At 34.7% G+C, this 16122-nt stretch overlaps 1 protein-coding gene across 1 annotated transcript; it reads right to left on the bottom strand.

The window, feature by feature from the left end:
* Positions 1 to 12751: 12751 nt before the first annotated feature.
* Positions 12752 to 15046, bottom strand: LOC126882458 (zinc finger MYM-type protein 1-like). The gene is made up of 2 exons (XM_050647420.1): positions 13989 to 15046; positions 12752 to 13029 (listed from the first exon to the last, which is right to left on the bottom strand). The coding sequence occupies exons 1-2, from the start codon at positions 15043 to 15045 to the stop codon at positions 12845 to 12847; spliced, it is 1242 nt and encodes a 413-aa protein (XP_050503377.1). The 5' UTR covers position 15046; the 3' UTR covers positions 12752 to 12844.
* Between the last annotated feature and the right edge of the window lie 1076 nt (positions 15047 to 16122).

Genomic DNA, 16122 nt, shown 5'->3' with positions numbered 1-16122 from the left:
TAACCACATCCTACTGCATTCTACCGAGGAATTTGCGACACAATTGGTTTCATTTAGCATAATTAGAGCAGCTTCTTTGATTTTTTTCTTTTTGTTATCTGTTTCTTTCAGGACTACACTTGAATCTTTCCACTGAACTCTGTGTTCATTGTCCCATGCGTGTTGACATATTTGAGATCTATCAAATTCTCTATTTTTAATATAAGACTGATGTTCACTTATTCTAATGTTTAATGGTCTTTTTCAGGGCCCCCGCTACCATATGTGCAAATTGTGCAATGTACACGGGCGCCATCCTTTAGGGGCGCCAAAATCCAGGGTAAAAAATTGCAAAAAATTTGGAAAAAAAACAAACAAAAAAAAACAAAAATTAATTTTAACATAAAAGTTGAGAAATTAAATAGGATTACGTATAAATAGAAGAAAAACATGAGAAAACAGAATACTTCGGCCATATAATAATTAGAGGACCTAAATTCCATCTACTTCGCCTTATAATACAATAATAAGTGGAGGGAAAGAGATGGTTTGGTCGAAATTAACTTTCATGGTCGTGAAATATTAGATAAAGAAGACGAAGATATAATAAATACACACAAAATTTTATTAGTAGGTATATCATCCAGTTACTGCCGATTCCTACATGCAAGACCATGTGGGAAGTCAGGCATTTTAATTTATTTTGTTATGATTTTATTGTGTTTTTTTCATTTTGATATTTTAGTTTACAAATAATAGTCCATTTATTCACGGTTTTTGCTGTGAATTTTAAAGAACCGCTTGCATTGATATGAAATACATATTGGCATAGGTACACATAATACACATAGCTAACAAGTAAAAAAAGTGATATTGTGCCGATGTGTGCTTTTGCACTGGGGGTGGGTTCCACCCCTCCTCGGGGGTGAAAGACATACGTTTAAAATAAGCCTGGAATTGGATAAACTGAGTAATTCTAAGGAACTTTATTTCTATAGAATTTTTTCAATAAGTTAATACTTTTCGAGTTATTTGCGAGTGAATATGTTCATTTTTTAACAAAAACCCTATTACACGGTTTTTCCAATATAACTCAAAAAGTAAGTATTTTATCGAAAAACATGTTCCTATCAAAAAAATAGCTTACAAAAAGTTTAAAAAATGGCTGGCATATGAAGCCTATAAACTCAGTAGAAGCACAGTTGTAGCTAAGGAAAAGTAGGTTCTTATTCTTCAAATTTCAAATCGAATATTTTAACGTGAAATAGCCAAAAGTGTTTATAACAAGCTTTATATTTGTTCTTTAAACAAGTTTCTAGCATCAAAAGTAAGTAAGTTATGCTCAAAATAAAGTTGGTCTCTTTTTTGGTAAAAGAAATCTTTTGGACAAAATTTTTTTATCTTGAAAAAAATTGCTTTTTTTAAATAGCTTAAAAATTATTATTGATACCAAAAATCTCAAGCAGTAAAAAATGTAGGTTTTTCAATTCTGAATATTTTGGATTTTTTGTTTTCCTGTAAAACAAAAATTTGTTAAGATATGGCTGTTTAAAATTTGAATACACCTGTGATTAACGACTCGTTCAAGCCCTTTTAACTAGAACAGTCTTTTCAAAAACCTTTGAACCGATGAAACTTCAGATCATACAAACAATACATAAGTAACTTGTAGTGAAGCGGTAACGATTAATAATTTCATTTGGGACGCTAATTAGGGGGTGATTTTCACGATTTTTTTTATCAAAAAAGGGGCCATCATTATTTTTTAGCGTAACTTACTTACTTTTGAAGTTATAAATTAAAAAAAAAATGTTTCACTTTCACTTTTTTATAAGCTTTATTTTTGCTAAGAACATTTTGTTCGATAAAATACTTACTGAATTTACTGAAAAAACCCTATCGAACAAAAGTTACTTAAAATTAGTCATTTTATCCAATTCCTTTTTTGAACATTTCTATGTTTTTTACCCCCGAGAAGGGGTGAAACTCACATCCAGGGCAAAAGCACACATCCACACAATATCACTTTTTTTATTTGACATGTTAGGTATGTGTATGCCAAATTCCATGTCAATGCAAGCAATTCTTTAAAATTCGGAGGTTTTGCAATATTTTACCGTGAGTGACTGGATTATAAATATGACTTCTAAGGTTCAGTTTTTGCTTTATTTCAAGCACCTACCTACCTACCGACCTACCTTCAAAAAATAAATAGAAAAACATGATCCAAAATGCCTTAAGAGGCGCCAAAATCCATTTTTGCACACAGGCGCCAGTTACCCTTACGGGGGCCCTGGTCTTCTTGTTTCAACTAAATAAAATTCAAATTCAAATGTCTAGTAATATGTATATCAGGAAATAAAATTCGAAATTATTTATCCTCTGAGCTTTTTAATTTGGAAAAATAAAGCATAACAGAGTGGCGAAATACTCGACAAGGGAAATCTAAATTGCATTTCACATCCTGTCATTCACCGTGATAATAATTTTAGCGAACTATTTCCTTTAATATCCACCAAATGTGAATAAAGTATAAACTAAAAGAAAAGATGGTATCGATATTGTAAAAAAGTATCGATATTGTATCGTATCGTGAAGCTCTACACTGAATTGGTGGGACGAGAAAATATTTGTTTTTAAAGACTTTCTTCTTTCTCTGATTTTTAAGCAAATTCATCAATTGTTCAACAAATATAATAGTAAGATGTAATCAACATAAAAATGTTCTGAAGCTGTTTTCTTGTGGCATGTTCAATTATATTTTTGATGGGATTAAGCCACTCTTCTTCGGGTGCTATGTGCGTTTATCGAACGTTAGCGATCATGTTGGCTATCATAACTTTATTCGCAGCAGATCTGAAGAGCGATTCCGAAGTGTGACCAAACCATTGCCTCAAATTTCTTAACCAAGATGTTCTTCTTCTTCCTCGGCTTCATCTGCCTAATATTTTACCCTGCATAATTAGATGTAGAATGCTATATTTTTCCGGATGTCTACAAACATGCGCAAAATACTCGAGTTTTCTAGACTTTATCATTTTTACCAGTTCTCTGCCTTTCTTCATCCTGCTCAGAATAATATCATTACGCACCCTGTCCATCCAGCTTACTCTCAGCATTCTTCGATAGCACCATAATTCAAAGGATTCAACCATCTTAAGCATTCTTCCTGTTAAGGTCCATGACTCAACTCCGTAGAGAAGAACGGAAAACACGTAACACTTTAAAATTCTTGTCCTAAGACTCAAATTTATGTCATGACCGCATAGAATTTTCTTGTAACGGAAAAATGCTGATTTGGCTTGAGCAATTCTGCAACGTATTTCGGTGGATGGATCCCAATTATCAGTGATTCTGCTTCCCAAGTATGTTATAGCTTCAACTCTCTTAAGTTGTACATCATTAACGTGAATTCCAGCATCGATGACATTATCCTTACTGACGACCATATATTTTGTTTTTTTGATGTTAAGGTGGAGACCATAATTACTGCATTGTGCTACCACAGAATCCAATAGATATTGTAATTCGGTATCACTACTGGCAATCAGTACAGTGTCGTCTGCATATCGGAGATTATTTATCAGTTTCCCGTTTATCACAACTCCACTTTGTGTAGTACTGAGTGCCTCTTCAAACATCTTTTCTGAATAAATGTTAAAAATTAATGGTGAAAGAATACATCCCTGTCTTACTCCACGTTGAATTTGAATCTCTTCTGTGTGATCACCGTCTACTCTAACTGTGGCTTTTTGATTCCAGTACAAGTTAGCAATGATTCTTAGATCTTTATCGTCAATATTAGTTGACCTTAGAAAATCTAACATCTTAGTATGTGATACTTTGTCAAATGCTTTTTCGAAATCAAGAAAACATAGGTACACATCAGCATTTACATCTCTACTCCTTTGTACTAATACCTGCAACCCAAACAGGGCCTCTCATGTACCTAGTCCATTTCTAAAGCCAAATTGAGTTTCTCCCAAATGTTCTTCGATTCTTTTATATATTCTCGCATGGATCACACGCAGAAAGACCTTAAGTACGTGGCTCATTAGGCTAATGGTTCGATGATCATGACATTCTTTTGCCTTCGCTTTCTTGGGAATTGGTATAAAAGTAGATTTCAGCCAATCATGTGGTAAGTAACCACAGCCACAATTGATTGTAATTATTAATTTTTTATTTTAACTGAAGGTTATATTTATCCGAAGGAAAATCCATCAGTTGATTTCTGATTGGTCTCAATGTTTGAGAACAATTTCCGGATTGAAAGTAGAGGCGTCAAAAACTAACAAAAATGTAATTACCATTACAACCAATTGTGGCTTAATCCCATCAAAAATATCATTGTCGACATAAAAATGGTCCGATTTTCATTGAAAAGTCCCGGATTTCAGGTATTTTTTTCAGAATTGTCCCGAATTCGTCTCAATTAGGTATACACCATGATGATCAAATTCTCAATTACCTAAGCAATGCAGCGACGATGTGGTGCAGCGGTGCTCAAACGGTCGATCGCGATCGACCGGTAGATCGCCAAAGTTTTTGAAGTCGATCGCGATTCACGGAAAAAATACATATGGAAAAGATGGAGACTGCGCTCACTTGTGGATGATATGAAGTGCCATGCACTTCTTGAAGTGCATTACCATCCAAGTAAAATTAAGATGAAAAACATATTTAATTACAACTCTCTGTAGTTACAACGTTTTAACAAATAAAAATGTAAAATAAAGTTTTTTATTTTCAATATTACCAGAGAACGGTAGTTCTCGTCAGTGGCGCACAATACCCCTACATGCGGCACTATATATACACGAAATTTTCGATTTTCTAAATCTGACTGAACTGAAAATCGGACCAAATCCCATCTTAAAATTTAAGGAAAAGACTGGTCCATCCATATGTCAACTCTCCATTTTGGTCCAAGGGTGTGGATTTTACGGCCCTTCCCAATTAGGGTCTGTTTTTTGTTTTCGTCCCCAAAACTACCAAAAATTTCAATAATATAAGTCCGACCTTTGCGGCTTCTGATAGTACTGATCATCACCTTTCCAACGCATGTCTAATTTCAAAAATCGGTTATACTATTGAAAAGTTACCGAGCTCTGAAATATGACTCAATTTTTATTTAAAAAGGGGAAAATGTTTGTGGATATGAATGTATGTACATATGTGGAAAAGTTACACCGATCTGATTTTTTTTTCTGTGTTTGAAGAGGGGTCAGGGCCGATTCAGAACCGGTGTAGTTTGTGACTTTTGACCACCAATAAGCCAGCTGTTGGACTTGGTAGATATAAAATGGCATATTTTTTGGGCGTATATATCTTAGGGTTCAAGGAGAGACAGGAAAACTGCAAATACACCAAATCAATAGCGTTGAGTTAAGCTTTCAAATGGTGCCTAACTGTTAGGATCAGACATACACACGGCTCATTATAGCCGAAAAACTGAAAAACCAAACTTTGAAAATTTTGGTTTTTTGACAATTACTCAAAATTTCAACCTACGAATTACGCCAATAACTGAGCGTTTGTAGTAGGACTCTAGACGCATCTAACGGTGTAGGTATACCTTATATCTGGGAAAATTCGAATTTTTAAGTTATAGGCTTCAAAAGTATGATCAAATCTATTTCAAGTTCAATAATTCGTGTAATACCTTCAGTTATCATACTTGACCTTGGATGCATCAGATACTACTTGTCAGTACGTTTCAAACTAATGTTTAATGAACCAAATCGGTTAAGCCGTTCAGAAGTAATCGAGCTCCAAAAGTATAATCCATTTAATCATTATCTCTGAAATGGTTTATGTAGTTGTAATGGTTACGACGCTAAGATTGATAAATCCGAGTTCATTTGCCGTCCATAATTATTAGGATGGCTGGGATATGAACTCGGATTGTCTTATCACAAGTCTGGTGTCGTAAGTCGTAACTACTAGATCATTTGGGAGAGAATGTGACAAAGGCGACCATTTATAACGCTTAACGTGTAATCGAGAAACATTACATTCAACTTCCTACATTTAATTTATAAAAAAAACTTGAAAAACTCCTGATTCAAGTAAAAATGAGTCGCGCATACAATATTCCAGCTACAAAAGAGCTGATATGAGTATTACGTGACGCGAAAATGTATTTTCATTTTGATGGAAAATAAAATTCTAGTTTTATTTTGAAAGATTTTTTCCATATCTAATATTTGCTAAATTTAAAGTAAAACGCGCCACAAAGAGCCTCAAAATGCAAACTGTATCAAAGTTACTCTTTTGTGGCGCGTTTTACTTCAAATTTAGCAAATATTATGGAAAAATTTTATTTTCCATCAAAATGAAAATACATTTTCGCGCCACGTAATACTCATATCAGTTCTTTTGTAGCTGGAATATTGTATGCGCCACTAATTTTTAAGGCGTTTAGCGGTTTTTTATTCTTGTTTTTTTTACTAGCAGTCGATCGTTGGACGCTTGCAGTTTATGTGGTAGATCCCATGCATAGATAAGGGGGTGATCCCATGCAGTGTAAGTCTGAGCACCACTGGTGGTGGATTAAGACACAATTCAAACAGCAAAGGCAAATTCAATCAGCGTAGGTATGCTACTTTTGTGAATTTGTCAATAGACTTGTTGAAAGATAGATAGCGTCAAGTACTAATTATCAATTAGAAAATAGCGCAGACGGTAAACAATCCATGGTCTTTGACCATGATTATGAAGTAAAAAACAATTTATTGTGCAGAAGCAACGAAGCAAGTATATACAGAGAGCACGTAAAGGTTGGAATAAATTAATTTTCTTGAGAATGGACGATTTTGGAAAAAAATCCCGAAACAGGTCAATTTTTATTTTTAAATTACGACTTTTTGGCATATATATCATACTAGTGACGTCACCCATCTGGGCGTGATGACGTCATCGATGATTTTTTTAAATGAGAATAGGGAGCGTGTGGTAGCTCAATTGAAAGGTAATTCAATTCTATATTCAGTAATATAAATATTAACATAATTATTTTTACAGGGTGTCCAAAAAAATTTTTTTTAATTAAATTTATTGACATAAAAAGAAGAATGTATGTAATTTAGTTAATTCAAAATACATTTTACTTACTTACTTACTTACTTAGTCCTAAGCCTTTCTACCTTTAGGTGTAAGGCTGGTGGAGTTGAGTTTGGCATTGTAGTCTCCATGCTTTCCGATCTTGCGCTAGGTTTCTTGCACTTTCCAATGTCAATCCCTTCTTCTCGACTTCTTTCCTGATTTCATCTACCCACATAACTCTTGGTCTCCCTCTTTTGTTTTTCCCCTGCACTCTCGTTTCGAACACTCGTTTTGTTAGCCTCTCGTTCGACATTCTACACACGTGCCCGAACCATCTAAGTTGTCCTTCTACTATTTTTTCATTGATTGGTTCTAGTTTTAGGTTTTGTCTAATTGTTTCGTTTCGTATTTTGTCTGTCCTCTTTCTGTTTGCTATTTTCCTCAGGAACCTCATTTCCATAGCATTGACTCTGGATTTTTGTCTCCCCGTCAATGTCCATGTCTCGCTGCTATACATGATTGTTGGTCTAACTACTGATTTAACGACTGCCGTTTTTACTTTTTCCGGTATCCCTTTTTTCCCAAAAAATGTTGTTTTCATAGTGTTAAATAAGCTTCCTGTTCGTCCCATTCTCTCGTTTATTTCCATGTCTTGTTTACCATTTGATTCGATTATTACTCCTAGGTATTTAAAATATTCCACTTGCTCTAGTTGTTTCCCGTCTAATTCTATTGCGTGTGTCTTCCTCGTATTTGAAATTATCATTGTTTTTGTTTTCTCTGTATTAATTTTCATATTTATGTTTGATAGTTCTTCTTCTAGGATTTCAAGATTGTTCTGTAAGTCTTCTCTGTTTTCTGCTATCAATACCATGTCGTCTGCAAATAGTAGCTCCGATAGTTGAGTCTGTTTCATTTGCCAGTATCCTAATGTTAGTTTTCTCATTCTTCTCTTGGCTTTCTTTATCGCTTCATCCAGTACCACTGAGAATAGCAGTGGACTCAGCACGCATCCCTGTTTGACGCCTTGACTTGTAGAAAATTCTCTGGATTCCTCGTTATTGGTTCTTACTGTATTTGTATTATTTTTGTACATATCCTTTATTACTTCTATTATGTGTCTGTCGACTCCCCTTTCTGTTAGTGTCTTCCAAACGTCCTTTCTTCGGATTCTGTCAAACGCCTTTTCCAGGTCAATGAAGCACATATGTATCTCTCTATTTTTCTTGATTACCTTCTCACTTACTTGTCTTAATGTGAATATTAGGTCTTGCGTGCTTCTGTCCTTCCTGAATCCACACTGTGTGTCTTCCATAGTTGTTTCTATTTGTGTTTTTATTCTTGTCTCTAGTATTCTTGCTAATACCTTCCCAGGGATACTTGATATGGTGATACCTCGGTAATTATTACAGTTTCTCTTGTCTCCCTTTTTGTGTATTGGTAATATAATGTCTTTCTTCCAGTCCTTTGGTAATTCTGCTCTATTTATGATATCATTCATTAGTTCTTTCATGCTATCCATTCCCTCTGTCCCCATGAATTTTATCATTTCCGGGGTGATATGATCCTTGCCTGGTGCTTTGCCCAGTTTTACTCTTTCTATTGCTTTCTCTAATTCCTCTCTTGTTATGGATTCCACTTGTTGTTCTTCATTCCTTTCTTGTATCTCCCCTATGTTGTCCTTGTCTACATGAGTTAGCTCTTTGAAATGTTCTCTCCATCTTTCCATTATTTGTTTTTCTTCTGTTAGTACGTTTCCATTCTTGTCTTTTATATTCGGCATCGTGTGCTCTTTCTTTTGTCTGAGTTGTTTTAATGCGCCGTAGAAGAGTTTTTGGTTTTCCCTATAATTTTTTGTCATTTTTTGTCCAAATCTCTCCCATGACCTTTCCTTTCCTGCTTTCACCGCTATTTTAACCTCTTTCCTTTTTTCTTTATATGCTTCGTAATCTTCCGGGTGTTTTGTGCTTAGGTATCTTTTCCATTTGTCTTTTTTGTTCTTTATTTTCTCTCGTATTTCTTCCGTCCACCATTCTGTTCTCCTCATGTTAGTGTTTGCTATTTTTGCTTTCCCGCAAGTTTCCTCAGCTGCTTTGATTATGCTGGTTTTTAGATATTCCCATTTTTTTTCTATATTTGTATTTTTTGCCCTACCTTTCAAAGTATTATCTAATTTTTCTTGGAATTTCTTCTTATGTATTTCCTCTTTTAATTTGTAACTTTTTATTTTTTCATTTACTACCTTTCTTCTCTTTTCTTCTTTTTCCTCTGTTGTTCTCATTCTCATTATTACTAGATGGTGGTCACTGCCAATCTCCGAGCCTCTTTTCACTTTCGTATCCTGTACTCTTTTCCATTTGTTGCTGCTTACCAAAAAGTAATCTATGATTGATTTTTCGTTTCTGCTGTCTTGTACTCTCGTGTATTTGTGTACTTCTTTATGTTTAAATTTTGTATTTGTTATAACTAGTTTATTCTCCATACATATTTCTATTATTCTTTCACCATTTCTGTTTAGCATTTCTTCTCCTTCTTTTCCCATGCACTCCTCTATTCCGCTGTTGTTGTTTCCGACTCTACCGTTTAGATCTCCCATTACAATTATGTTTTCTTCCCCATTATCAATTTGCATTTGGAGCTCCTCGAAAAATTTATCTTTCTCTTCCTTTCTTGCATCTTCATTTACTCCGTAGGCTGTTATTATTGTCCATATTTCTTCGTCCATCAGTTTAATTTTCACCGATAATATTCTCTGGTTAACATATGTTTCTTCTATAACGTGTTGTAGTCTATTCGGTGCAATTATTATCCCGACTCCTTCTTTTGCTCTCTCTTTTGTATCCGCTCCTACCCAAAGTAACCAATATCCTTTGTGTATTTTCTTAAGACCTTTTCCTTTCATCTTCGTTTCTGTTATTCCTAGTATTTCTATTTTTTGTCTTATCATATCTTCTACCAGTTCTTCCTCTTTTCCATTGATGCTTCTCACATTCCATGTTCCCATTTTTATCTCTCCTTTTTTCTGCAATCTAGCTTTCCCCTTTTTCCTATTTTCATCCTTGTTTACCTTTGCATCATCTTTTTCCCTATCGCTTTTCCCATTCATTGCCTTGGTTGTCATTGTTGTGGGTCCGGTCTCATTATTTTCTTTTAGTTTTTTGAAGTCCCTTCCCCGATATTTCTGTGAGTTAGTATAAGTTTCTCTTTATTATGGTCCCATTTCCACTCCTTTCCATTAATCTCCAGTTTCATATATCCTATCTTCGTAGTATTACCTTTGTCTTTTTCTTCTTTTGCCATTTTCCTAATTTTTGCTTGTATTTCCCTTTCCTTTCTTGTTAAATCTGATTCTATATACACCTTTTGTCCCTGTAGATTTTTCAGTTTTCCTTTGTTTTTTAGTACACTAATCTTATCCGTTAGGTTTTCCATTTCTGCTACAAAGATTTGGTCGCCGATCTTCACCGCTCCTCTCAGTCTGACCTCTAATTTCAGATTTCTTCCTATGAAGTGTTCTACTGACTCCTTTACAGGCTTTCCGTCGGTAGCATCTAGTGTTAGGCCTTTTAATACTATATTATTTCTCCGTCTATCTTTTTCCAATTGTTCTATTCTATTGTTTGCCATTTTTAAACCTTCTTCCAATTTTTCGTTTTTTTCTTTCAGCTCCTTAATATATTCCATCGTTTCTTTTTGGTCTTTCCGTATGGTTCTTATTTCTGCCATCATTTCATCATTTTTCCACATAACTTCCCGCATCATTTTTATCATCTCTTCATTTGTGTCGTTGCTTTTATTCGGTGTTCGTCTCGTCAGGTTACTCTTTTCAAAATATAATTTATCTTCTTTATATTTTTTCTTCTTAGATTCTTCGTCGCCACTATCAGATAGTTCTTCATTCTTTCTATAGGTTTCCTTTCGGATTGTTCCTGTTCCGCCACTGGCCATTTTAAATTAAATGTTAACCTCAGCACTAATATGAATATTATTATTATACACTTAGAAGTTTATTTTTATTTCGCACAAGAACGCTTTTTAAGTTTAACGATTATCGATAACGATAGGTCTTTTAAAAAACCGGTGTTTTTATTGTGATAGGTTTCGAATTCGAAATTACCTTATCGCCAATACACCTGCCACACGACCTCTCGCCTCGCTTGCCAAACTCGAACACCCAAAATACATTTTAATACCCTTAAAAAACAAAAAAAATGTGTATTTGAAAAATAATCTTGCTTTTCGCTTAAATTAAATGTTCAAACTCTCAAGAGACAGGTGGGTGGCTGCTTTAATATTGAATTTAAGCAAAAAACAATATTTATTTGTCAAATAAACATTTTTTCCTGTTTTCTGATAGCAGTAAAATATATTTTGAATTAAACAAATTACACACATTCTTCTTTTTATGTCAATAAATTGAATCCAAAAAACAATTTTTTTGGACACCCTGTATAAATAATAATGTCAATGTTTATATTATTGGATAGAGAATTGAATTACCTTTCAAATAAGCTATCACTTGACCCCTATTCTGATTTAAAAAAATCATCGATGACGTCATCACGCCCAGATGGATGACGTCACCAGTATGATATACAGTAGAACCCCGCAAATCCGAACCCCGCGAATCCGAACTTTCGGCAAATCCGAATCAACAGAAAGTGAAAAAAAAAAAATAAAAAATTCACGACAAAAACTTAAAAACATGTTTATTATAGGTACAGAGTAAAACCAGAAAATTAAATAATGTATGATTAAGAGGACGTTGACATTTAATATTTCTTAAAAATAAATACGTACTTTATACATAAACTTCTTCTTCTTCTTCGTGCGACTAGGTTTACTCCTGTTTGTCTGCCTCTTATTCTGTTTCAGTTGTTGTTGGCTGTACATTGTCTTTCCACCTTTTCGGCGGCTTTTTAACGGGTCTTCTGCTATACGGCTTGTTGTTTTTACAGATGTTCGCTAATATATCTGGTTCCATTCGGTTTACATGTTCGTAAACGTAAGTGCGTAAACTATAAATGTTAAATATAAACTTTCTTCGGTTTGCTTGCAGTCAACTTAGTCCAAAAATATTGTCAAGAGTCCAGACTCTTGCGAGAACGTTTTGTGACTCAAAATCAACGAAAACGAAAGTTTTGAATTATTAGTTAGGCTAACTTTCGGATAATCCGAACTTTTCGGAATCCGAACAGGCTGTCCCCCCAATTAGTTCGGATTTGCGGGGTTCTACTCAGGGGCGGATCCAGAGATTTCTTGAGGGGGGGGGGCGTAACCTTGTCAACATGGGCCCAATACCGGGGGGTTTGGGGGGTATGGAATACCCTTTTTTGAGTTTTGAAAATTGACGTTTTAAAACACATTTTTTTACTCTGTTCACACTGCGTTTACAAAAAAATAACCTTGAAATTGACAAATAAACTCAGCTATTTTCAACTCTCTACTCTAGCAGAGAGAAATGATTTAGGATGATACGTGTAGTGACTGGTAGTAGACACTGTAGTCCTGTGGTACATTTAGACTGGAAACTCATCCTACTTAAATACTTTAAGAGTGGCTTATAGTCATTCCATTTGAACTATTAAAAAATGTAACAAGCAAAAAACACTTTTTTTATGTTTCATTATTTAAAAATATTTTTCAAATATCAAGATTACGTTTTTATAAGACACAAGGTATTAATATACTGTATAAAAGAAGGTTGCAAAATGATTAACTAACATTATGTTTAGTATGATTTAATTACTGACATTAGAAGTAAATTATAAAACAAAACAAAAATACTTTGGCTTAACAAAAACTACGTTGTTTTCCCTTAAATTACAAAATCCAGTTTTCTATTCTTCTTGCTGGAATACCGATCGATAATTTTATTGATGTCCACTTCTATATCCCTGTGAACATTCATGAGAGCCAGTCCGGTCAGGCGGTCTTCGGTCATTCTGGTCCTCATCCAGCTTTTCAATCGCCTCAGCGTAGAAAATGATCTCTCTGCTGTTGCTAAAATAGAAACCCTTTTTAAGAAACATTGTAGTTATGATATTGCAATGCAGTTAAAAGTACAGTATAACCATTCCAAGTAATATGGTAAACTTACCTTTCCATCAAATCCAAAAATTGTTGTTTTTGTTGTTACATGTTTCGGTGGATGCCCATCATCGTCAGACACAGTATATAACACTCATTAAAGTTAAAATTAAAAACACAAACATTGAAAACATTTAAAAAACGGACGATTAAAATATTTATAATGTAGGCCTACAATAATGATTAACGAACCGTACCGCGGCAAGACTGGCAGACGACTCCCAGTCTTGCCGCTTGAGTCGTCTGCCAGTCTTGCCGCGGTACGGTACGTTAATCATTGTAGGCCTACATTTACATTATAAATATTTTAATCGTCCGTTTTTTAAATGTTTTCAATGTTTGTGTTTTTAATTTTAACTTTAATGAGTGTTATATACTGTGTCTGACGATGATCGGCATCCATCGAAACATGTAACAACAAAAAGCAACAATTTTTGGATTTGACGGAAAGGTAAGTTTACCATATTACTTGTCATATAAATCCAAAGGGGCAAACAGGATGAATATTGATAACCATTCCAATGTTATTTTGTCTAAAATTTAAATATTTTATGGTAATTGTTTAAATATTATTTGTGACACAATTGGTCAGCTAGTTTTATAATTTTTATAGGTTGCGCCTCTGCTGGTTTGGGATAAGTCATCATCGATTAATTTTAGTAAACAAAAATTGTTAACCTTGTGATTTTAACTCTAGAAATTTTACTAAACATATGACGTAATAAAAGCCAAAAGCCTGTGATGATGAAGTAATAATTAATACTTCGAAATGTATACATAGCACAAATGTAAACTGAAGAACTGTATCGACGATTAAGGTAAATATAACCTATATATCTCTAATTTATTTATCATGCCAATGTTTTACTCACCTATTGATATTGGTAAAGTAAGCAGGATCTGCACCAAAGACTTCAAAATAGGGTAGTTGTGCTCATCAAGATTTTGAAAACACGTCATAGGGGTACTGATTTCTTTGAAGACGTTGTAGTTAACCATGTTCTTTAGGGAGCAAATCTCATTCAAAATCTTCATTAGCATTGTTTCCTTTTTAATTGACAATACAGAAGAGTATTTATCACAAATACTTTCAAAGCTGGATTTCACATTTGACACGGAATCTAACGTTGATGGAACTAAAATGTTTAGCTTGTAGCAATCCAAAGACTCGTCTGAAAATCTGCTTGTCAAATCAGTTATGAGATTGTCTAGAATCGGTATGTAAACAGCAGTTTCCCAATACTTTGAAACTTGTGATCGTTGGTTGTCACCTGTTAATAGTGTGTAGTTGGGCCTATTAATTTGCTTCCGTACAATTCTGGGGACACGCATTTGTACATCCATCGCGTCCATGGTTTTTTCAGCACTACTGAAAATTAAAAGGAAGAATTCGTTGGTCTTGTCTCTTTTATTCTGAATGGTTTTCATCATATTGTCAATTTTACTTTTGGCTGAGCATACATCTATAGCTTCTGTTTGTAGATATTTACTAAGACCACATGTAACATCTGCTGTGTCACTCAGGCAATGCATTGTGATGATAAAATCACAAGTTGAAATTGAGCACAACAGAGCGCGGGCTTTACTTGACGTTGTGCTGTCCCTCCACTGTGATATGCATTTGAGAGCTTCCGCAATTTTAGGCATGTCTTCTGTGAATTCTAAAACAGCCTCGTGACGCTCTACCCAACGCGTCTCACAATAGCCTCTCATCTGATGTCCCAACACCTTTTTCAAAACTGAATTTCTTTTTCCTGATGAGTTGAAAAAGCTTGTTACTGCTTTGATGGTTCCTAGAGCATTTCTTACGTGTTGGACCTTATTACATTTGGATATGCTTAAGTTCAATGCATGGTTTTTACACCCACACATAATGCTATTGGTCGCCACCTTTTGTATCTGTGTAACCGCACCCCGCATTTCAGACATGTTGACGGAACAGCCATCACAACTTATTCCAACACAATTATTCGTGTTTAACCCCAAAAATATTATAAAATTCACCACCGTCTGACCTAGGATTTCCCCTGTTATAACAGGTTCCACTTCGGGATCAACATCAACATGAGAGTAGTTGGCTTTATGAAGATCAATAAAGCCAACAAAATCTTCTCTTGTCTCTTATGACATCTTTATATACATAACGCAGAGAGAGGCTTAGCTGGGAAGTATGAGATGCATCAGTCGTTTCGTCAAACAAAATTGAATAAAACTTTACCTTTGAAACTCTTTGTTTTATTTCATCTAAAATTTCCTCGCCACAACAGTTAATCAAATCATTGGCCGTAGTTTTGCTTATGTACGTAGCATTGGCACCACTGGATTTCAAGTGTTCTGCAAGTTGAGTGTCACCACTGTCAATTCTGAACCGTAACAGTGTTCTAAAATTACCATCATTCTCCACGGGATTGTCTGCACTTTCCATCAAATTTCCATCATCACGATGTCCCCTCAGTGGAATGTTTTGCTTGCCATGTAACAATATAGTTTTGATTATCGGCACCAGTCTTAAACGGTTTTGTGCCACCTGTTCTTTTCTGTTTTGATCCAACCTATTTACTATTTTAAGGTCAGGATTTTCGAAGATTTTTATATAGTTTTTCGAATCAAGTTCAGCTTTCTTGTGATACTCATTAGAGTTATGAGACTCAAGGTCGCCATCTTTTCCAGAAAGTTTTGCGTATTTATTCAATGGTTCGGATACTAACTTTCTCAAAGGCACTGTATTTTGACCGCCAGCTTTCTTTCCGTGGCAAAAAACGGCACAATATTTACAAAATAGCCCTTGTTTGAATTCGGAAAATACCAACCAGGGGTATTTTTCGAAGTGCCCATGATTCACTCGCCTTAGCTCCTCACGTCCTCTTTTGATGTGAGAAGACGTAGGGAATTGGTAGTTTTTTTCGGGTGTCTAGTGTTGAGTTAAAATAATATACTTTGAGTGATCATTTGAACTTGAAATGTTTTGTAAATAATAACCAATGTCGTGAGAAGAACTATTTACAT

Source organism: Diabrotica virgifera, chromosome 3 (genome assembly GCF_917563875.1).
Source record: "Diabrotica virgifera virgifera chromosome 3, PGI_DIABVI_V3a".
NCBI lineage: Eukaryota > Metazoa > Arthropoda > Insecta > Coleoptera > Chrysomelidae > Diabrotica > Diabrotica virgifera.
Note: the sequence above shows the minus strand (reverse complement) of the source record. Positions and strands in the feature narration are given on the sequence as shown.